We start from the raw sequence: 21,943 nt of genomic DNA, 5'->3' as shown, positions 1-21,943 counted from the left end.
CCTGCTTAGCACTGAAGCGGCGAGGGATTTCCCCTCAGCCCCAAATCCTCTCATTTGCAGTTTGCATGGGTCCTTGATCTTCGGGCTGAAACTCAACATCTGAGTAAGATTCCACCTCAAGCACTCCCCCATCCCATGGTTTCTCAACATCTCACACACACACACACACACACACACACACACACAGCGATTCCAGCACATGGCATGCAGAGGTGAGGCAGGAGGACCACGAGCCCCCAGGAGGCCGGAAGAGGGCACCCCGTCCCCGAAGACTGCAGTCACAGGCGGGTGTGAGCTGGGAGCTGAGCCCAGGCCCTCTGTTCTTGAGCCGTCTCTCCGGCGCCACATTTTTACTTGGAAGTGACACCATGTTCATTGTTTGGTTTGGTTTTTGTTTTTCGAGGCAGGGTTTCTCTGTGTAGCCTTGACTGTCCTTGGACTCGCCTTGTAGACCAGGCTGGCCTCAAGCTCACAGCGATCCACCTGCCTCTGCCTCCCAGAGTGTTGGGATTAAAGGCATGTGCCACCCACCTTGCCTGCATCTTCATTTTTAAGTCTTCGTTTTCTATGATTTTTTAAAGATTTATTTATTCATTATGTATACAGTGTTTTGTCTGCAGGTGTGCCTGCACACCAGAAGAGGACACACCTGCACACCAGAAGAGGACACCAGATCTTATTATAGATGGTTGTGAGCCACCACGTAGTTGCTGAGAATTGAACTCAGGAGCTCCGGAAGAGCAGCCAGTGCTCCTAACCTCTGAGCCACCTCTCCAGTCCTGTGATTCTCTTCTCTGCAGCACAGGGCCTCACCTGGGACAGAGCCGCTGAACCAATCTGCAGTGAGGGTTTGGCCAGGAGAAGCCCTGGGTTCCTCAGGGTCACAGCCCAAGCCATGTCCACACCAACCAAAGGCAGGGAGCTTCCCAATCTGTCCCCAATCTGTTCAGACTTCTAGAAGAAGAGTTAGTGCCCTTAACCACTGAGCCATCTCTCCACCTCGATTCTGTGTTCTTTAACACGGAATGATCATGCATTAAAGACTTTCATTGCATTGATTTACTAATTGTAATGTGCATGTCATGATGGCCGCATGAAGGTCAGAGTTTAACTTGTGGGAGTCAGTTCTTGCCACGTGACTTCCGTGGATCAAACTCAGGGAGCCAAGCTTGTTGGCAAGAGCCTTTGCCTCTGAGCCATCGCAGTGGTCTTCTAGGAGACAATGGGCTTGGTCTTTTCCTTTGGAAGGTTCCTTCGTTCCAGGACTTGGCACATAGGAGAGCTGGTGGCCGTGGTTACAGGCCCGATAGGTGGCGGCATGGCCTCGGGTGGCTCTGGAGAACCAAGCCTTCATGCCCAGGTCCCACAGGCAGCAGTGTTGGCCGGCTGCAGCCCGAAGATGGCATATTGGCCCCGAGAGCTTGGGTGTCACTGTCCGCATTGGTGTCACTGTCTGCATTGGTTACGGTGGTTGTTTGAATGAGATGACCCCCTGCTCCTGGTTATTTGAACACTTAGTTTCCAGTTGGTGCTGTGTGGGGAGGCTTCGGCGTGGCCTTGCTGGAGGAAGTGTGTCACTGGGGGCACATGGTTGGGGATGTGAACTCTCTGCCGTGTCTGCCGCCATGCCTGGTGTCTGCCGCCACGGCATTGATGGATTTCAACTATCTGGAACCCAAAGCCGGAAATAAACCTCCTGTAGGTTGCCTCATCAACAGAAAGTAACCAACACAGTTCCTTTCCCCATCACTGAGACTTAACACCCAACAAGAAAAAGCCGAGGAGGAAGCGTTCATCCCGGCTTTTGGTTTGAGGGGATACAGCCCACCACAGTGGGAAGGCTCGCTGCAGGAAAGGCAGGAGATGGAGGGTTTGTCTCGCTGAGCCTGCAGTCAGAGTGCTGTGAGGGCCCAGCCTGCCTCCTCCTCTTTATTCTGCCCAAGACCCTTGCCATGGGACGGTGCCACCCACAGCCAGGGTGAGTCCTCACAGTTAAACCTTTCCAGAAATGCAGTCTGGAAGAGACCTGCCCAGAGGCGTGTTTCCACGGAGACACCAAATCCCGCCCAGCTGACAAGATCAACCATCACACTGCCCGTGACTCCTCTCTATGTGGCCACGCGTCGCTTAACGTCTGGGTATGTTCCAGAAGTCATCACGTGAACTCACCACACTCAGGTGCCATCACAGCTGCAACAGCTACTTTTTAGTCAATAGTGTGCTAGGAGGTAATAAAGAGTAAGACACAAAGCACACAAATGAGTAACTCCGCCGCTCTCAAGGATTCTGTACTGTGCATGATCACACATGCTCTGCTAAAATACTTTCGGGATTGATCTACTTTTATGCAGGAAAGTTGTATCTGCGTGTATATATATGCACACATGTATGCTGTGCCAGTAGAGCCACAAGGCGGCTCTGGACCTCCCTGGAATGAGAGTTAGAAACAGCTGTGAGCCTCCACGAAGCTGCTGAGAATTGAACCTGGGTCCTCCGGAAGAGCAGCCAGGGCTCCTAACCTCTGGGCCATCTCTCCAGCCCCCTCCATGTGCTCTGCTTTGACCTCATTTTCATTTACTTCCTTTTTGCTGTACTGGAGAGCAAACCCAGGGACCTGTGTCCTTTAAAAGAGTCACACTGAGCCTCCTCTCCAACCCTGTGCTGAGTGTGTGTGTGTGTGTGAGAGAGAGAGAGAGGGAGAGAGAGACCCAGGGACCTGTGTCCTTTAAAAGAGTCACACTGAGCCTCCTCTCCAACCCTGTGCTGAGTGTGTGTGTGAGAGAGAGAGAGAGGGAGAGAGAGAGAGACCCAGGGACCTGTGTCCTTTAAAAGAGTCACACTGAGCTTCCTCTCCCACCCTGTGCTGAGTGTGTGTGTGTGAGAGAGAGAGGGAGAGAGAGAGAGACCCAGGGACCTGTGTCCTTTAAAAGAGTCACACTGAGCTTCCTCTCCAACCCTGTGCTGAGTGTGTGTGTGTGTGTGTGTGTGTGTGTGAGAGAGAGAGAGAGAGAGAGAGAGAGAGAGAGAGAATGTGGTGGTGAGTGTGAGAGAGAGAGAAAGAGAGACCCAGGGACCTGTGTCCTTTAAAAGAGTCACACTGAGCTTCCTCTCCAACCCTGTGCTGAGTGTGTGTGTGTGAGAGAGAGGGAGAGAGAGAGAGAGAATGTGGTGGTGGTGGTGGTGGTGTGTGTGTGTGTGTGTGTGTGTGTGTGAGGGAGAGAGGGAGAGAGAATGTGGTGGTGAGTGTGTGTGTGTGTGTGAGAGAGAGAATGTGGTGAGTGTGTGTGTGTGTGTGAGAGAGAGAGAGAGGGAGAATGTGGTGGTGAGTGTGTGTGTGTGTGAGAGAGAGAGAATGTGGTGAGTGTGTGTGTGTGAGAGAGGGAGAATGTGGTGGTGAGTGTGTGTGTGTGTGTGAGAGAGAGAGAGAGGGAGAATGTGGTGGTGTGTGTGTGTGTGTGAGAGAGAGAGAGAGAGAGGGAGAATGTGGTGGTGAGTGTGTGTGAGAGAGAGAGAGAGGGAGAATGTGGTGGTGAGTGTGTGTGTGTGAGAGAGAGGGAGAATGTGGTGGTGTGTGGGGTTGTGTAAGTGTTTGTGTGAGTGACTGAGTGTGTGTATGGAGTGATCACTGTGGAGTGACCCTTTGTCCTTGAGTGCACCAGATAAGCATTTTACCACGGGGCTATAGCCCATCACATTTGGTACTGTTTTTCATTTAAATTTTATTTTACGTGTGTGTGTGTATTTCCAGCCTGCATATACGCGGTGCTGACAGAGGTGGGAACAGGGCGCTGGATGCCTCAGCACTGGAAGTGTGGGTGGCTGTAGGCCTGCCTGAGGGTCCTCTGTAAGAGCAGCAAGTGCTCCTAACCTCTCTCCAGCCCCTTTTTCTAATTTTTACTTTGAGTTCTCACTGAACTGCATGGGCTAGCCTTGGATGCACCCTGTAGCCCAGACAGGCTTTGAACTTGTCACCCTCCTGCCTCAGCCTCCCAAGGAAAATGGAAAATGTGGCAGCAGACAGCTCCAGGCCACGGAGCTTCAGGCTAGCTCTACCCCTCCTCACGTCTCAGAGGATCAGGAACTGAGCAGTGTCCTATTCCCCAGCATCCAACACAGAAACAGGGTGAGATCCAGCCCGTTCCCACCCAACAGCAAACACAGGAGCCAGAGCCGGGGCCAGCCTGCTCTCCCACCCTCTGCCTCCCTAACACTGTCTCTGTCCCTTCTGACCCCGGACTGGCCTGGCCTTGCCCCTCCCTGACCTGCACTCCTGCCCTCTGAGCTCAGCCCCTCACAGCCATTACTAGCCCTGGAGCTCCTCTCCAGGCCTGGCTCCCACAGAAACATGTCCTCTCTGGCCACCTCCTCCACAGCCTCTGCAGACACAGAGGTTTGTCTTCTTCCTGGGGCAGTGCTCTCCTTGTGTCTGTCATGGTTGGGCTGAGGGGGAAAGGACAGAAAACCACATCCTACTGCTGTCAGGAGGGGACCCCAAAGGAGAGCAGACAGGCACCACTCATAGGAACAAGGACAGGCCTAGTCCTCCATACAAACTAAACACACAAGAAATAAACATGCAAGACAATGTGAAGAGCCCCAGCCAGGACCACAGCCCTGGGGCCCATAGTGCAGGGACAGGACAAGGCTCTGGCCATCCCTGTGTCCTGTGATCACAGATCTCAGCATGTGGTTCATAGGGATTAAGGGAACAGAGCCAGGAGGTGACAGAGCTGAGGAGTGACCAGGTCACAGATGACAATGGACTGAGCTCCACCTGGACACAGCCCTGTTCACATTCAGTTCCCACAGCCTCATCCTGTCCCACCAGGTACAACAGCACAATAACACAGACTCTGGAAGGTTCTCCATCTGCCATTTATTTCCTGGAGAAAACTCTTAAGTATTCTCAATTCTTTTCTTTTCCTGCCAATCAACCTGTCAGATCAAGGACATGAACAATCAAATTCACATTCAGATTCTTATTTTCAGTGGGGAAGTGAGCAGCTGCAGCTCAGGGCAGCATGGAGCTGACAGGATGGAGATGTCCCTTCCTGCGTGTCTGGACCAGGAAGGTTGGCTGTGGAAGGGAACACAGGGCAGTGCAGGGAGAGGGTCTTGATGTGCAGAGGTGGGCTGGAGTCCAGTTCTTCACACTGAGCCCACAGAATCAAAAGGAACTTAAGACGCCATTATAAAGAGAACTGAGGGCTCTGGATGTCGCAGGAGAGACCTGAACACATTGTCTGTCACAATTCCCTCCAGGCAGCTGTCTTCATGCTAAAGAAAGCAAGTCATGAACAGTAACTATGAAGACAACATCCAACAAACTACCCTTACTCAAAGGAGATGCCAGGAGTCCCTGATTCTCAGTCATGTCCACTTTGCCCCTCCCCAAATCAGATCCCAGAGTGTCACCTTTACAATGTAGGAGAGACACAACAGAGCTCTGGGCGCTGTCCCTCCCTAGGGTAAAAAAATTGCATATGTATGTATGTATGTATTTCATTGCAAGGTACAGCCCAGGTCTCCAGAAGATTTGAATGCAGGGGCTATTATGGTCTGCCTGAGCTCCCCATCATCTCCAGCTTCACCTGAAGGGCCTCAGAGACAATCCTGACCCCACACTTACCTGGAGCTGGAGCATAGTCCCTCCTTTTCCACCCGTGAGAAGAAAGGCCTTGAGAGACCAGGGAAGAGCCCAGCCCTAGGAAGTTTCCAGAACTGACAGCAGACCCAGTTAGAGACAGTAGCAATGAGGGTGTGGATGTGTTTCCATTAGTGAGCAGAGCACACTTCTGAAAGTGCTGAGAGAAAACCCAGAGCCTGCCCTCTCCTACCTGTGTTTCTCCTCCTCTTCCTCACAACAGCCACCACAGCTCCAATGATGACCACAGCTCCAAGGACAACCAGAACAGCAATGACTGCCATGATGGTGACAGTGGGCTGAGGAGGCTCTGGGAAGAGAAGGACAGGAAGGGAAGGTGAGGGTGATGACCCCAGCTCTCAGCCCTGACCTGCTCAGGGTCTGCACAAGGCTCCAGCTCTCCTGACCCCAGCTCTGCACCCACAGCCTCCTTACCCCATCTCAGGGTGAGGGGCTCAGGCAGACCCTCATGGTGCACATGGCACGTGTAATCCTGCTCCTTCTCAGGAGGCACCACCACAGCTGCCCACTTCTGGAAGGTTCCATCCCCTGAAGGCCTGGTCTCAATAAGCTCCATGTCCTGGGTCAGGTCCTCCCCATCCCTCTGCCAGATTAGGCTGATGTCAGCAGGGTAGAAGCCCAGGGCCCAGCACCTCAGGGTGATGTCACCTTGAGGTCTGGGCTGATGGGTCACATGTGCCTTTGGGGGATCTGTGCAGAAGATGTAAAAATTTTCACAATTAAGGGGCTGGAGGGATGGCTCAGAGGTTAAGAGTTCTGTCTGCTCTTCCAGAGGTCCTGAGTTCACTTCCCAGCAAAAAAACGTTGTGGCTCACAATCATCTACTCTGGGATCTGGTGCCCCCTTCTGACATGAAGTTGTACTGAAATTCAGATATAGTACTCATACATAAAACAAATCTTTTTAAAAAATTCATTTATTTGATAATTAACCTTGCTAATTAATTAACAATTAACAAGGAAAAGTGAAACCTACACAGAAAAAGTTGAATCAATGACACTGAACTATGTGTCTGCTTGAACACTTTGACTGTCATCACACTAGGGACCTGCAGGCAGAGCTGTCCCCTCAGCACAGAACTGCACATTTCCTGGGGGGACTCAGAAGCTAAGGACAATCCACATGAGCCAGCAGGTCAACAGGGTTTTCCTGATGAGGAGTTCTAGAGCATAAGACAGGTAGGAAAAGAACGGAAGAAGGTACAGAAAATAATCAACACAATATCTGTTTAACTTCATATCACAGTAAGGAATTAGGGGCAGGGCTACAGGAAGAGTGCCACCAACTAGTGCTGCCACCATTGAGGCACAGCCCCGTGGTTATCTTCCTGACCAGCATTAACTGTCACTTGTGAGCAGCCACCACAAAGTGTGTAGCAGAAATGTGGTCAACCTGACCCTCAGCTAGAGAAAATGGCTCCCAGCCCCTGCCTCTGGGGACAAGATACAAGGTGTGTCATACAGGATCCCCGAGTGTGCTGTGGACCCCAGTGCAGCACTCACTGGAGCACAAAGGCTCACAGGGTGAGGGGACCTTCCCTGTCACTCCAGTCCTCCACTGCAGAAGACGCTGTCTCTGAGAAAGGTCAATCCCTGATACCCTAGGGGAGCACTGTAGCTTGTTGGGGCAGAGGAGGAGCAGGGAGAGGTGGAGTGTGAATTGTGGCAGGAAACAGTCCCAGCTCTCAGGAACCTTTCTCCTTTAAGGGAAAGCTGAGTTAACTTGCCTAATTATCCAGTTTATCAGTCTCCCTGAAACCTGTGGATACTGATGATAACACAAGGATGGAGAAAAAGTATCACCAAGTGAGGAGGAAAATTGACTAAAAGCAAAATACCTTCAAAAGACAAACACACAAAAAGCAAAAAGGAAGAGAGGAAAGGAAAAGAAAAAAGAAAAGAAGAAGGAAAATCTATTTAGCGTTTGTCAACCTATAAATGCTCCTGTGAGCATTCTAGGGACAGATAGAATTGGGGTGTGGAAGGGACTCAACCCCTCCCCCTCACACACAGGCCTCTGGGAGAATGTACTGTTTGGAAAGAACTAGAAACTGGGGGAGCCGGCCTAGGGTAGGGGAGTCCATGTCTCCCACCAGGTAAAGCAGACTTCCGGTCCTGAAGTGTAAGGCTGACACACTCAGCAGGACAGGAGTCAGTTCCCACAGACAGTGGGTGTGGACAGAGACCCCGGCCTGGGAGAGGCCATGGCTGACAGCGGGCTGCAGGCTGAAGGGGTCTCTGTTGTCATGTGGGGACCCTCTCTCCTCCCCTGGAGACAGACTTGGAACTGTCAGGGAGAAGATGAGCCCTGGAGTCAGTGCAGTCACCCCACTCCTGGGGGATCAGGAGACCCAGGGACCCCGGTTCCCTCAGAGACAGGGGCGTGACCCAGCAGAGGGTTCTCCTTCCTCAGGACTGAGCCCAGCCCGAGGGAGAGGAGGAGATGCCCGCGGCCTGCACCTGTGCGCAGCAGCGTGTCCTTCCCGAGCTCCAGGTGTCTGCGGAGCCACTCCACGCACTCGCTTTCCAGGAAAGCTCTGTGTCTCTCTACTTCACCAGCCTCCTCCAGCTTGCGCTTGGTGATCAGCGCCGCCGTGTCCATCGCTGTCCACGACGTCAAGTCCTCGTTCAGGGCGATGTGATCTTTGCCATCATAGGCAAATTTAAGGTCCCCGTGGAGGAGGCGCCCGTCCGAACCCATGTGACAGCCGAGCATCCTTTGGAAGGTGTGAGGGCCTGCGGGACCCCCCCCCCCCACGTCAACCAGTCCATCTGACCCCACGTGATCTCCCACCCGCGGACTCCTCCAAACTCAAAGGGAAACCGGTCCCGGGTCGCCGGTCTCCTCCTGAACCTCGGACTTTCGTTTCCGGACGTGCAGGGGTCGTGACGTGTGACCCGGGGTCACTCACCGCCCTCGCTCTGGTTGTAGTAGCCGAGCAGGGTCCTCAGGTTCCCTCGGTAAATCTGCTCGTTGCTCTTGGCTCTCTGTGTCTCCTCCTCCCAGTACTCCGGCCCCTCCCGCTCCATCCACGGCGCGCGCGGCTCCATCCTCGGCGTCTCCGCGTCGCTGTCGAAGCGCACGAACTCCGTGTCGTCCACGTAGCCGACTTCCATGTACCGGGGCTCCCCGAGGCCGGGCCGGGACACGGCAGTGGAGAAATACCGCAGCGAGTGTGAGCCTGAGGGCGGCGCGCGGTGAGACCCCGACCTCCTCCCGGGACCCCGGGCGGGTGCGCGGGCCGGGAGGGAAGCGCGGGGCTCGGGACGCGCGTGAGGACGGCGGAGGGTCCGGGGGTCGCGGACACGCGGCTTCCCCGGGGCCGCCCCGCCCTCCCCGCAGAGCCCGTTTCCCTCCGACCCCGCACTCACCCGCGCGGGTCTGGGTCGGGGCCAGGGCGGCCGCCAGCAGCAGGAGCAGCGCGCGCGGCGCCATCGCCCCCATCTGGTTCCCGCGCGCCTGAGCCCCGCGAGCTGCGTGGACTTTATAACCGCTGCCCGCGGCGACGCTGATTGGCTCCCCAGGATGTCGACATCCAATGGGGGAGAGGAGCGCCTGCGCGTCATCAGTGTCCTGGTGAACACCTTGACACAGGTTAGGAGCAGAAGTGAACCTGGGCACATGGGGAGTCCACACCCTGGGCTTATCCAGCCCAGAACCCTGTGTGCGGGACAGAGCGCTGGGTGTCATGGTGTCTCCGCGTTCTCCCCCAGAAGCTGTCTGGACACCAGGACAGAAACACAGGCCAAACTCATCATCATCCCCTCCACCCTTCCTCTGCCTCTTCTCTTCAGAAGTCGGACCCTGGAGTCTTCCAGAAGAAAAGCCTCTTCCGGGCATACAGTGGCAACAACAAGCAGTTGGGGACAGAGAGAGAAGCTGTCCTTAAGTAGAGGCGCTGGCCTGCGAGCCCCACCAAGACCCCACAGTGACCAGGCTCTGTCCACCTGCAGACCAAGCAGCTCCGGAACCTGCTGAAAATGACGGAACTCAGCAGCTACCCGGACAATCTCCCGGGTTCCTCTGTGGTAATCTCGATGTCCTTGGGAGCAGAGGGCCCAGGGCAGAGTCAGTCTTCTCTGCCAGGCTCAGAGAGTCCAACAGACTTTCCTGTGGGCTAGGACTTGGGGGACCAGCCTGCTCTGTCTTAGCAAAACAGGACAGTCAACTCCCCAGTGTCCTGCTTGTCCAGTTTGGACAGGGTCCTGGCGACGGGCAAGGGGAAGGGGAGTTTTTCATCCAGTGGCCTGCTGTGCCACATTCCCAGCAAGTTCCAAGTGGAGCTCTTCCATGACCATCATCAGCTGTGTTGACCTTGGGGTCACTGCTAGAACCTTGGGGTCTTTGTCATCTTAAGCCTTTTCCATTAAACATTTTAAATGCCATAGTCAACGGAACTGGAAAGGTTTTGAGGACCGTTATCTAGTGAATGTGTTTAAACTAAACAGGCTTTGCTTGTTTTTAGTTGTTTTAGGCTTCACTTTGAGAACGTATACAAGAGGTTCAATAAAGCTTATTGCTTTATTAATTTGAAAGAGACTGGTAACTGGAATTCTGCCTCCTGGCCTGGACAGATGTGGGTCTTATCTAAAGTTCCATTTCTCAGAGACTGTCCTTGGCGGTCTCTGCATCGGGGTGTTCTGAGCCTGAGAAGTAGATAGCAAGCTCCCCGCCACCCTGGGGACCAGACAGCAGACTTTGTGTGACCTTGCATGAGTTCTTGGATGCCTTGCCAGGTGGTGCAGACCTGTGGTTACCGGAAAAATCTGCTCGTTACCCTTTACTGTATAAGTGTTGTTTGCACGTCCAGTAGACTGAGACCCTGATCAGAAGCCTGTCTTGGTCTCTATTCTTCGAGTCTCTTGTCTCCCCATTTCCATTCCCTCTTTCAGGTAAACCCTGTTCATGCAGCCCGAGGGACAGGGGACAGGTCTTTAATACTTCAGCCAAGGCTACACAGAGAAACCCTGTCCCAAAAACAACAACAACAACAACAACAACAACAACAACAACAAAACAACTGGTATTTTTTTTACAGTGTGTCATTGTAGAATATGATACTTTTTGTATGACTCAATTTATCCAAATAACTAAAGCTTAACAAGCTGAGCAAAGCCAAAGAAGCTAGACAAATATTACTGTCCTGTCTGGGGCACAGCTGTCAGCTCTCAGGTGAAGAACAAGGGACCCCGAGATCAAGGTTCTGTTTCTGTCAGGAAAGACTGGAGTGCTAGAGGGAGAGGACTGCAGGCTGGGCAGGGCTCCTGGTCTCACTGGGGGAGGAGGAAGTGGGTTTTCCACCACGTGTTAAGGTCAGCTCTGTTAAAGGAGATGGTCGGTTTCAGATGATACTGAAGTGTCACAGCCCTTTGTCTAATACAGCCCGCTGTATTAAGCTGTATTAATAGCAAGAATGTGGGAGAGAGGTCATATCTGCTCAGCTTACAGCTGAAACATGGGCCTGGGAAGCTCAGGCCCTGAGGCCCAGAAGGCAGGTCCAGGTGTGGGTGTTTCACCTGAGGTCAACACTGAGCTCAAGTGGGTCAGGCAGGCATGACCAAGGCAGCTGTGGCTGGCCTGGAGTTCAGCAGCAAATCTCCAGGGAGGAGGGAAGCCCTCTTTTCACCAAAGTTAATGACAAATCTCAGGCAGCCATCATGGAAAGCTGATGGTGTCACGAAGCACCTTTATTTCCTGTGAAATCAGGGATGTATAAACCTTGGGCAATGGGAGGGGTTTGGAGGGTGAATGTGTTTGATTCCCTGGGCTGGAGGTGCTAGGGATACTTGATTTACATGTACTGGTTCAGCACCTCATTTACATGGAGTAGCATGGTCCTATCGCAAGAAGGAGAACACAGGACTTAGTTATCCTTTAGCTGGAAAACTCTCCAGGTAAGTTGAAGGTCATTTGCTTAAAGCTTAGATCTCCTTAGCACAGGGTGGGTATTTCCAGGAATCCCCAGGTGCTTACTGAGCTGGTTTCTTCTCAGGAAAGGAAAGGGCCTGTAATCTCCCCTGAGGGCTATGTGACCCTGCTTAGAGGTTTTAGAGTTCAGGTAGGGAGGGCACCCTACAGAGAAAGGGAGTCACTGAGAAAGGTATAGACTGAGCTCAGAGGCCACCTGGAAATGTCAGACTTTGACCTTGTCTAGAATCCTACATATTACTGTGAAGCTGAGTAGACCTTAGAATTATAAATGTTATTTATCAAATATACCTGGGCTGGAAAGATGGCCCAGCAGTTAAGAGCCCTGGCTGCTCTTCCAGAGGACCCGGGTTTAATTCCCAGTACTCACATGGCAGCTCACAACTGTCAGTAACCATAGTTCCAGGGGATCTGACAGTCTCACATGACATGAATGTAGACAAAACAGCGGTGCTCATAAAATGAAATTTTAGAAAAAATATGTGTCGTATTTATCAAACATCCCTTGTTCCTTATCTACATTTATCAGCGTGGTCTTGTACAGTTAGCCAAGACATAAGAAGTTAGACATACTTCTTAAATCAGCTTTTGCTAATCCAGGTAGAGCTTTATAACCTTGAACTTTGTCATCATAGACAATAATTGTAAACCTGAGGTAATCACATATACAGTATATGGTAGCAAATATAACCTTAAATTTTCATCATCATGAAGAATTCACACCAATCCAACATATTTGAGAGTTGTTGCTGCTTCCTTAGACTAAAAAGAGCCACAATGAGAAACAGAGCTCATTAGGACCAAGAAGTTCTACCATTGCTGCTTTATATCACATGGTCATCGAAGATCGTGAGGTCACACGGCATGTACCCTTTAACCTTAGTAAAGATGGCTGCCAGCCATGTGGCTGCTTACATCCTGATGAGGTCACCAGCCAAGATGGAGGTGGGCCACATGGTTGACATTTTAAAACATCTGTTTTCATAGTGGATTCTTTTATGTATATATTTTTAAATGAAGGCTGAATCCAAGTCGCAAACACATATACACACAGAGCTGAATCACATATAATATGTTGCAGTAAATTGTGATTACCCGTGTACAGATTTTAATTATAAGCCTTTAATTATACATTTAAAGCCATTTTTTTTTGTTAGAGATGTTATTGATTTTATCAGACCTAATGAACTTACAACTCCTGAGATAGTTTACAGCATAGCCTTTATTTATTTGTTTATTGGTATTTCAATACAGGGTTTCTCTGTGTAGCCTTGGCTGTCCTGGACTCCCTTGTAGACCAGGTTGGCATTGATCTCACAGAGATGACGCCTGCCTCTGCCTCCTGAGTGCTGGCATTCACCATGGCACCCAGTTTATAGCATAGTCTGAAGAGATTCTTTTGAGAGCAGAGCACAGAGACATCAATAGAGTGAAATATTTTTAGGAGGCCACGTGCAGCTTGCTTGCAGCTCAGTTGCTGCCAATAACACGGCTCAGATTCTTGCAAGTGACCAGGGGTCTGAGCAGGCTCCCCAGGTCACGGGAGCACAGCCCAGCTCAGGACTGCACGGGAGAGCAGAGCTTGCACGGTTGCCCCGTGTCATGGGCTGAAGCATCCCTCAATGAACCCGCACCTCAGATGCAATGTGGATTATGCAGTTGCTGCCTGCAGCTGCCTGCTGTCCTTGTAAACCTTCGCCAGATTTGGACCAGGCTTCAGCCAGAAGGGGGTTCTGTGCACCTGTCAGGGTGCAGAGCTGTTCAGCCTTCGAGTGTATAATGAAAGTGTGTAAATGAACAGAGTAAAAGCCATCAGCATTGTTGGCTCTTGTTTCCAGGATGCATGCGGTCTCTCAGATGCCTCATAACCTGCTGCCTGATACCAAAATATATACATTTTTTTCTAAATTCATGTGCATTGGTGTTTTGCCTGCATGTATGTCTGTGTGAGGGTGTTGGGGTCTCTGCAACTGGAGTTGCAGACAGTTGTGAGCTGTCATGTGGGTGCAGGGAACTGAACCTATCTCCTCTGGAAGAGCAGCCAGTGCTCATAACCACTGAGCCACCTCTCCAGCCCCCGACTTCTGTATTCCTCTCTATATGGGTGTTTTGTCTGCAGCACAGGCATGCTGTAACCGTGGACTGCAGATTCCCGTGGACCAGAGTTGTGGTTCTTAGTGTACCGTGGATGCTGGGTCCTCTCAAGAGAAGCCAAATGCTCTCAACCACTGAACCATCCTTCCACCCCGTGCTGCTAGACCCTTGCTGTGTGTGCTGGCTAGTCTGTGTCAACTTCACAAAGAAACTAGAGCTGTCTGAAAGGAGGGAATCTCAGTTGAGGAAATGCCCCCATTAGATCCAGCTGTAGGGCATTTTCTTAATTAGTGATTGATGGGATGAGTCCATCCCTGGGCTGCTGGTCCTGGGCTCTGTAAGAAAGCAGGCTGAGCAGCCATGGGAAGAAGGCCCGTAAGCCGCACCCTCCATGGCCTCTGCTTCAGCTCCTGCCTCCTGGTTCCTGCCCTGTTTGAGTTCCTTCTTGACTTCTTCCACAACCAGCAGTGTGGAAGTGTAATCAGGTAAACCCTTTCGTCCCCAGCTTTTGTCCTGGTGTTTTCCTGTAGCAAGAGGAACCCTAATGAAGACAGTCTCCCGCTCAACTAACCTTAGACACTATTCTGGTTTGCTTTCTTTTGCTGTGACAAACATATGACAAAACAAAACAAACAAACAAAACAAAAACCCCACCATCTTGGAGAGGAAAGGGTTCACGTGGCTCACAGGCCCCAGCCCATCCTCAAAGCTGGAGGCAGAAACCGAAGCAGAGACCGTGAGACATGCTCCCTGGCTGATCACCACTGGCTTCCTCAGCAAGCCTTTTCCTGCACACCCCAGGCAGAGCTGCCTAAGGATGGCCGCGTCCACAGTGAGCTGAGCATCCTACATCAGCCTGTGCTGCACCCATGAGCTCAGGTCTTGGAAGCCCAGCTAGGGTGGTGAGGGAGGGAAGAAAAGAGAGGCACACATGAATGAAGCTGGGCTGGGGTGGGTTTCTCTGATGCCCTCATCCCCCTCCACCGGGAACCTCCATGTGTTTGTAAGGTACATTGAGGGAAGGGTTAGCTAGTCTGGGTACAGGGTCTCTATAGGTGAGCAGTCTCAGGCTGGAACAGGCAGGAACGGGCAGGAACAGGAGGCCACAGGTGGTAATCTTTGCACACATGGATCATAGTTTATAACCTCTCACACTTGGACTCCCAAGGAAAGCTTTGCCACCCTTCCTGAGCCAGGCCTACATGGATAATGACTTTGCCGACGTACCAAGGGTCCTTGTCTTTGGCGTCCTAAACCAGCCATGCCCAAGTCAAAATACACTTTCACTCAGGAACTCACTCCCTCAGGGCTGCCTCTGCTACCTACAAATCAGCAGTCAAGAAAATGCCCCAGAGGAGGCAACGCTTATAAATGGCCCCAAGCAGGACCTGAAGCCAAAATGCCAGGAGGGTGAGTGAGTGCTGTGCTTTCCCGGGCCTCTTCTTAACAAAGCAAAGCGTGTACAGGTTGCCATAAAGGACAAACAAGTGAAATCCTTTATCCATTACAGTGGTTGGAATAAAAAAAGTGCTGTGATGCCCCGTGGCTCTGAAAAACCTTTGAAGACATGTGAGGAAAGTGCAGCCCTTTTCCTCTTCCTGAAGAACTCCTTCGGCACACCACCCCTCCTGACCTCTAGTCGGGATGGGTGGGTTCCAGAAAGCAGACTACTCAAACAGGTGCACACCAGTTTGCAGAAGCAGCGAGAACTCCAAAAGGCCAATGAGGAGCAGAGAGAGAGAGGAGAGGGCTTCTCCAGGAAAGAAGACTCTGGTCTGCAACAGAAAAATGTTGAAGTGGAAACAAAAGAGAAAAGAACAGGCAGAAAAGGCCTGGAAATGGAGATGGTGGCAGTACCAGTGACACCACAGCCTCCTAGGAAGAGAAGAGCCTGGCCAGATCCTACCCTTGGAAATGGAGAAACACTCCTGGGAAGTAAAAGGAAAGATTCCTGGAGAGCTGAAAGCATGGCTTGTGGATGACAGGGACTTGATCCCCAGACAAGAGCAGCTTTTTATCTTCCTGCCCAGAAGATGGACTCCGTTTTGGAGGATTATGCAAATTGTAAGAGATCTCCAGGAAATACAGATAGTGAGGAGCAGGCTGCTCATGAGGCTGTGGCAGGATAACGGGGTGCTTCAGCGGGATGTTGGGCACTCAGCTGCTCTACAAAGGTGAGTCACAGCATCTGAAATTCTCACCATCACCCCTGCGCACCCATGTCCCAGGTGCATGGAGAGACACATTTCCTGAGGTTCCTTGTGAACTGGAGCGACGTTGGCCTAGACACCTCCCGATGAGAAAGGCCTTGCTCTGTGACTGAGCCGTCTACACGGTTTTCTCACGTACCTGGCAAAGACTTCTCAACTCTGCTCAGTGCCGTGATTGTGAAGCGGCTCCTCCCCAGGACCAGAGGAGAGCCGTGGGAGGCCTGTGCTCTCACTCGGGCTTGGAGCTCTGTAAGCAGTTTGGTTCCTAGTCCTCCTCTTGTACAAATGATGGACTTTGAAGACCATTAGTGTGTGACAGTTGATGTTTTCCTGTGTGATTTTACACAGGGAAAAGAGGAGTCACTGCTCCTTTTTTCATTTCAGTTTCTCCCCGTGTTCCGTGATGGACACTGGAGACGTGCTACAATGTCGTGTTGCCTAGTTGACGGAGCTGCTTGTGGATGCTGGCGGCTCTGTCCTTCCACACTGCGCACTTACATCATGTGTGTTAATGCTCTGTGACAAAATGCTATGTGTGACTCCTAGTGCAAAGGTTCAGTGTGTGTAACTGAACACTCACCCAGCTGTGCTTGTGTGGAACTGAACACTCACCCAGCTGTGCTTGTGTGTAACTCAACACTCACCCAGCTGTGCTTGTGTGTAAGTGAACACTCACCCAGCTGTGCTTGTGTGTAAGTGAACACTCACCCAGCTGTGCTTGTGTGGAACTGAACACTCACCCAGCTGTGCTTGTGTGTACTGAACACTCACCCAGCTGTGCTTGTGTGTATGTGAACACTCACTCAGCTGTGCTTGTGTGTAAGTGAACACTCACCCAGCTGTGCTTGTGTGTAACTGAACACTCACCCAGCTGTGCTTGTGTGTATGTTAACACTCACCCATCTGTGCTTGTGTGTAAGTGAACACTCACCCAGCTGTGCTTGTGTGGAACTGAACACTCACCCAGCTGTGCTTGTGTGTAACTGAACACTCACCCAGCTGTGCTTGTGTGTATGTGAACACTCACCCAGCTGTGCTTGTGTGGAACTGAACACTCACCCAGCTGTGCTTGTAAGTGAACACTCACCCAGCTGTGCTTGTGTGTAACTGAACACTCACCCAGCTGTGCTCGTGTGGAACTGAACACTCACCCAGCTGTGCTTGTAAGTGAACACTCACCCAGCTGTGCTTGTGTGTAACTGAACACTCACCCAGCCATTCTCCCTTTTTAACGGTGCTGAGAGCCCATCCTCTGCAAGTCGTCCATGCTGTTCCTTAGGCATTTTAGCTTTGCTCAGTCGTTAAGAACGGTGGCTCGCGTTCATGGTTTCTTTTAATTAAACAGTTTTTTATTTATTATGTAGACAATGTTCTGCCTGCATGTGTGTCTGCACACCAGAAGAGGGCACCAGATCTCATCATTGATAGTTGTGAGCCACTCAGCCAGGCTGAGTTTGGGGTCTTGCACTGGAGTGTTGACACATTTGGGCTGGTCTGTGTGCAGAGTGAGAGATAAAAACTGAGTTTCATTCTTCATTATCAGATGGCGTAACATCAGCACCATTTGTTGAAGATGTTTTCTTTCCTCCAATATCTAGCCTTGGCTCTTTTGCATAAACTGGATGTCTGGGGAGTGGAAAGACTGTTTGAGCTGTGGTCCTCAGCCTTCCTAATGCTGCGACCCGTTAATATAGTTTCTCATATCATGTTGACCCGAATTATTTTGTTGCTATTTCATAACTAATTTTGCTGCTGTTATGAATTTTAACTTAAACATCTGATGTCCAGGACATCTAATGTGTGACCCACAAGTTGAGAACCTCTGGTTCAGAGGTGAACAGTGCTTTCAGCTCTTGCAGAGGACCTAGGTTCTAATCCCAGCTCAGAGGTGGTGGCTCACAACCACCCACAACTCCAGAGGCTCTGAGGACATCTTTGGATCTCCTAGCACTAGCACACATGTTGTACACACAAACACACGCAGGCAGAACACTCACACACATAAACCTTGTGTGTGGGTGCCATGCTGGTTGTATGGCTATGCCTGTGAAGTGACTTGAAATGAGATATGATGATCCTTCCAGCAATGCTCTTGTTGTTGTTTGGTTGTTGTTGCTGTTCTGAGACAGGGTCTCACTGTGTAGTCCTGGCTGGCCTGGAACTCACTGTGTAGACCAGACTGACCTCGAACTCACAGAGATCCACCTGCCTCTGTCTCCTCACTGCTAGGATTAAAGCTGTGCGCCCCCATGCTCCAGCACAACCCCAGTGCTCAGGATTGCTCTACTGTCTAGGGTCTTTCTGCTGCATTTGGATTTTAATTTTTTTTCCATTGTATCCTTGAAAAACAGCACTGAAATTCTGATCCGTTGCTTTAGATCTGTAGATTGTTTTCTGTGGACCCGCCATTCCTAATGTTAATCCTCTCAGTCTGTGAGTGAGCATGGCAGGTCTTCCCATTCTCTAGTGTCCTCCTCAGCTGCTTGCTTCAGTGTGTGAAAGTTCTCTTAGCAGAATTTCCACATTGTGCAGAAATAAACTCAAAGGGGACGGGGTTCTTCCCTTCTGTCTATAAATGAGACAGAGACCTCTTAGATTTTATTTAACAAGCTTTAAAGCACCAGAGCTGGGCAGATATTAACTGTCTGTGCCACTTTGCTATTTCCCAGCCATGTGCCCAATGTGACTGGCCAATTAGTCCTGCCAGGGCTGTTTCTGCTGTGGCTGTCTGTCCTCAGGGGGAATTCTCTTGATCATGTGCTCATGGTCCATCCTGCTCCATGGAGACCCCTCTCCTCATTAACCTTCTCTCTCCTTCCTATGGTTGGGGCTTGGTGGAAAGGAGGGAGAGGCTTAAATACCCCAAATAATGTAAGTTTTAAAATGAGCGCTACAGCACCAGGATTCCCAGAGCCAGGGAAGGAGAGATATCGTGAGGAAGAATACAGATCCAACAGGACCAGATCTGAGCTGAGGCTCTATGGATCCCTCCCCTCTGTGGATCCTACAATCTGGGGTTAGATCCTGAGAGATGGGAAAGATGGAGAGAACCTTCAGGGAGGCACCTGGAAGGAGGCAGGAGCTCAGGAGACTGAAGTTCATTTCCTCAGCCCACAGTCTCCTGAGAAAGGGGGCCTTGTGCTGTCTGTGGGGACAAGAACAGGAAAAACACCTCCTACTGCTGTCACACTTGGGCATCCCAAAGGACAATGAGACAGACACCACTCACAGGAACAAGGACAGGCCTAGTCCTGCATACAAACTAAAAACACAATAAATAAACATGGAAGACAATGTGAAGAACCCCAACCAGGACTGCAGCCCTGGGGCCCATAATCCTGGGACAGGACAAGGCTCTGGCCATCCCTGTGTCCTGTGATCACAGATCTCAGCATGTGGTTCACAGGGATGAAGGGAACAGAGCCAGGAGGTGACAGAGCTGAGGAGAGACTAGGTCACAGATGGCAATGGACTGAGCTCTCCCTGGACACAGCCCTGTTCACACTCAGCTCCCACAGCCTCATCCTGTCCCACCAGGTACAACAGCACAATGACACAGATTCCTGAAGGTTCTCCATCTGCCATTTATTTCCTGGAGAAAACTCTAAGTATTCTCAGTTCTTTAATTTATCTGCCAATCAACCAGTCAGATCAAGGGCATGAACAATCAAGTTCATATTCAGATTCTTATTTCAGTGGGGAAGGGAGGAGCTGCAGCTCAGGGCAGCATGGAGCTGACAGGATGGAGATGTCCCCTCCTGCCTGTCTGGGCCAGGAAGGTTGGCTGTGGAAGGGAACACAGGGCAGTGCAGGGAGAGGGTGGTGGTGTGGAGGGGTGGGCTGGGCTGTCCAGTTCTTCCTGCTCAGCCCATAGGATCACAGGGGACATCAGACATTGTTGCTTAAAGAGAACTGAGGACTCTGGACGGTCACAGGAGAGACCTGAACACATTGTCTGTCACAGTTCCCTCCAGGCAGATGTCTTCATGCTAGAGAAAGAGAGTCATGAGCAGACACTATGAAGACAACATCCAACAAACTACCCCTCACTCAAAGGAGAGTCCAGAAGTCCCTAATTCTCAGTCATGTCCACTTTGCCCCTCTGCAAACCAGATCCCAGAGTGTCACCTTTACAATGTAGGAGAGACACATCAGAGCTCTAGGGACAAAAGAAAGAAGGAAAAGAAAGAGAGAAAGAAAGCAAAGAAAGAAAGGAAAGAAGGAAGGAAGGAAGATAGATAGATTTCATTACAAGGTACAAATACAGCACCAAGATTTTGCTAAATGGGCTATTAGGTCTGGCTGAATTCCCATCATCTCCAGCCTCATACCAAGGGCCTCAGGGACAATCCTGCCCCCACACTTACCTGGAGCTGGAGCATAGTCACCTCCTTTTCCACCTGTGAGAAGAAAGGCCATGACAGACCAAGGAGGACCTCAGCCCCAGCAAGTTTCCAGAACTGACAGCAGAACCAGTTAGAGACAGTAGCAATGAGGGTGTGGATGTGTTTCCATTAGTGAGCAGAGCACACTTCTGAAAGTACTGAGAGAAAACCTAGACCCTGCCCTCTCCTACCTGTGTTTCTCCTCATCATCCTTACAACAGCCACCACAGCTCCAATGATGACCACAGCTCCAAGGACAACCAGAACAGCAATGACTGCCATGATGGGGACAGTGGGCTGAGGAGGCTCTGGGAACAGAAGGGCAGGAAGGGAAGGTGAGGGTCATGACCATAGCTCTCAGCCCTGACCTGCTCAGGGTCTGCACAAGGCTCCAGCTCTCCTGACCCCAGCTCTGCACCCATAGCCTCCTTACCCCATCTCAGGGTGAGGGGCTCAGGCAGACCCTCATGCTGCACATGGCACGAGTAATCCTGCTCCTTCCCAGGAGGCACCACCACAGCTGCCCACTTCTGGAAGGTTCCATCCCCTGCAGGCCTGGTCTCCACCAGCTCCATGTCCTGGGTCAGGTCCTCCCCATCCCTCTGCCAGATCAGGGAGATGTCAGCAGGGTAGAAGCCCAGGGCCCAGCACCTCAGGGTGATGTAACCTTGAGGTCTGGGGTGATGGGTCACATGTGCCTTTGGGGGATCTGTGCAGAAGATTTAAAAATTTTCACAATTAAGGGGCTGGAGAGATGTCTCAGAGATGAAGAGCTCTGTCTGTTCTTCCAGAGGTCCTGAGTTCAATTCCCAGCTAATACATTGTGGCTCACAATTATCTACCCTGGATTCTGGTGCCCTCTTCTGGCATGAAAGTGTACATGAAGACCGAGCACTTATATACATAATTTTTTTAATCCACAATTAACAAGGTAAAGTGAAATCTGCAAAGACAAATTTAAACCAATGACACTGAACTATGTGTCTGTTTGAACACTTCAATTGTCATCACACTAGGGACCTGCAGGCAGAGCTGTCCCTTCAGCACAGAACTGCACATTTCCTGGGGAAACTCAGAAGCTAAGAGACAATCCACATGAGCCAGCAGGTCAACAGGGTCTTCGTGATGAGGAGTTCTAGAGCATAAGACAGGTAGTAAAAGGATGGAAGAAGAACAGAAAATAGCACAGTATCTGTCTAAATTCACAGTAAGGAATTAGGGGCAGGGCTACAGGAAGGGTGCCACCAACTAATGCTGCCTCCATTGAGGCACAGCCCGTGGTCATCTTGCTGACCAGCATTAACTGTCACTTGTGAGCAGACAGCACAAAGTGTGTAGCAGAAATGTGGTCAAGCTCTGACCCTCAGGTACAGAAAATGGCTCCCAGCACCTGCCTCTGGGGGAGAAGATACAAGGTGTGTCACACAGGATCCTTGAGTGTGCTGTGGACCCCAGTGCCGCACTCACTGGAGCACAATGGCTCACAGGGTGAGGGGACCTTCCCTGTCACTCCAGTCCTCCACTGCAGAAGACCCTGTCTCTGAGAAAGGTCAATCCCTGATTCCCTAGGGGAGCACTGTAGCTTGTTGGGGCAGAGGAGGAGCAGGAAGAGGTGGAGGCTGAATTCTGCAGGAAACAGTGTTACTTTAAATGACAAAGGC

The 21,943-nt window shown here is 51.1% G+C and overlaps 3 protein-coding genes across 5 annotated transcripts in view; 1 reads left to right on the top strand and 2 right to left on the bottom strand.

Annotated features, from left to right (window-relative positions):
- Nucleotides 1–21,943, top strand: part of Rxrb (retinoid X receptor beta) — a 150,255-nt gene that overhangs the window by 18,527 nt on the left and 109,785 nt on the right. The window lies entirely within an intron of this gene.
- On the bottom strand, nucleotides 4,855–9,136 carry LOC110543171 (H-2 class I histocompatibility antigen, K-D alpha chain-like). The gene is made up of 6 exons (XM_060369097.1): nucleotides 9,037–9,136; nucleotides 8,577–8,846; nucleotides 8,125–8,400; nucleotides 6,080–6,355; nucleotides 5,838–5,954; nucleotides 4,855–5,277 (listed from the first exon to the last, which is right to left on the bottom strand). The coding sequence occupies exons 1-6, from the start codon at nucleotides 9,107–9,109 to the stop codon at nucleotides 5,273–5,275; spliced, it is 1,017 nt and encodes a 338-aa protein (XP_060225080.1). The 5' UTR covers nucleotides 9,110–9,136; the 3' UTR covers nucleotides 4,855–5,272.
- Nucleotides 19,462–21,943, bottom strand: part of LOC110543428 (RT1 class I histocompatibility antigen, AA alpha chain-like) — an 87,287-nt gene continuing 84,805 nt past the window's right edge. Inside the window, exons 4-7 of one of the 3 annotated variants that reach the window (XM_060369104.1) lie at nucleotides 20,716–20,991; nucleotides 20,474–20,590; nucleotides 20,265–20,297; nucleotides 19,462–19,886 (exon numbers count right to left, since the gene is read on the bottom strand). In XM_060369104.1, coding sequence (XP_060225087.1) covers nucleotides 19,882–19,886; nucleotides 20,265–20,297; nucleotides 20,474–20,590; nucleotides 20,716–20,991 — 431 coding nt within the window. In that variant the 3' untranslated portion in view covers nucleotides 19,462–19,881. The remainder of the gene's footprint in view (nucleotides 19,887–20,264; nucleotides 20,298–20,473; nucleotides 20,591–20,715; nucleotides 20,992–21,943) is intronic. The other 2 variants (XM_060369108.1, XM_060369107.1) reach the window with 2 other exon arrangements.

The sequence above is a fragment of the Meriones unguiculatus genome, chromosome 16 (assembly GCF_030254825.1).
Source record: "Meriones unguiculatus strain TT.TT164.6M chromosome 16, Bangor_MerUng_6.1, whole genome shotgun sequence".
Taxonomy (NCBI): Eukaryota; Metazoa; Chordata; class Mammalia; order Rodentia; family Muridae; genus Meriones; species Meriones unguiculatus.
The sequence above is the reverse complement of the archived record's forward strand: the minus strand, read 5'-3'. Positions and strand labels throughout refer to the sequence as shown.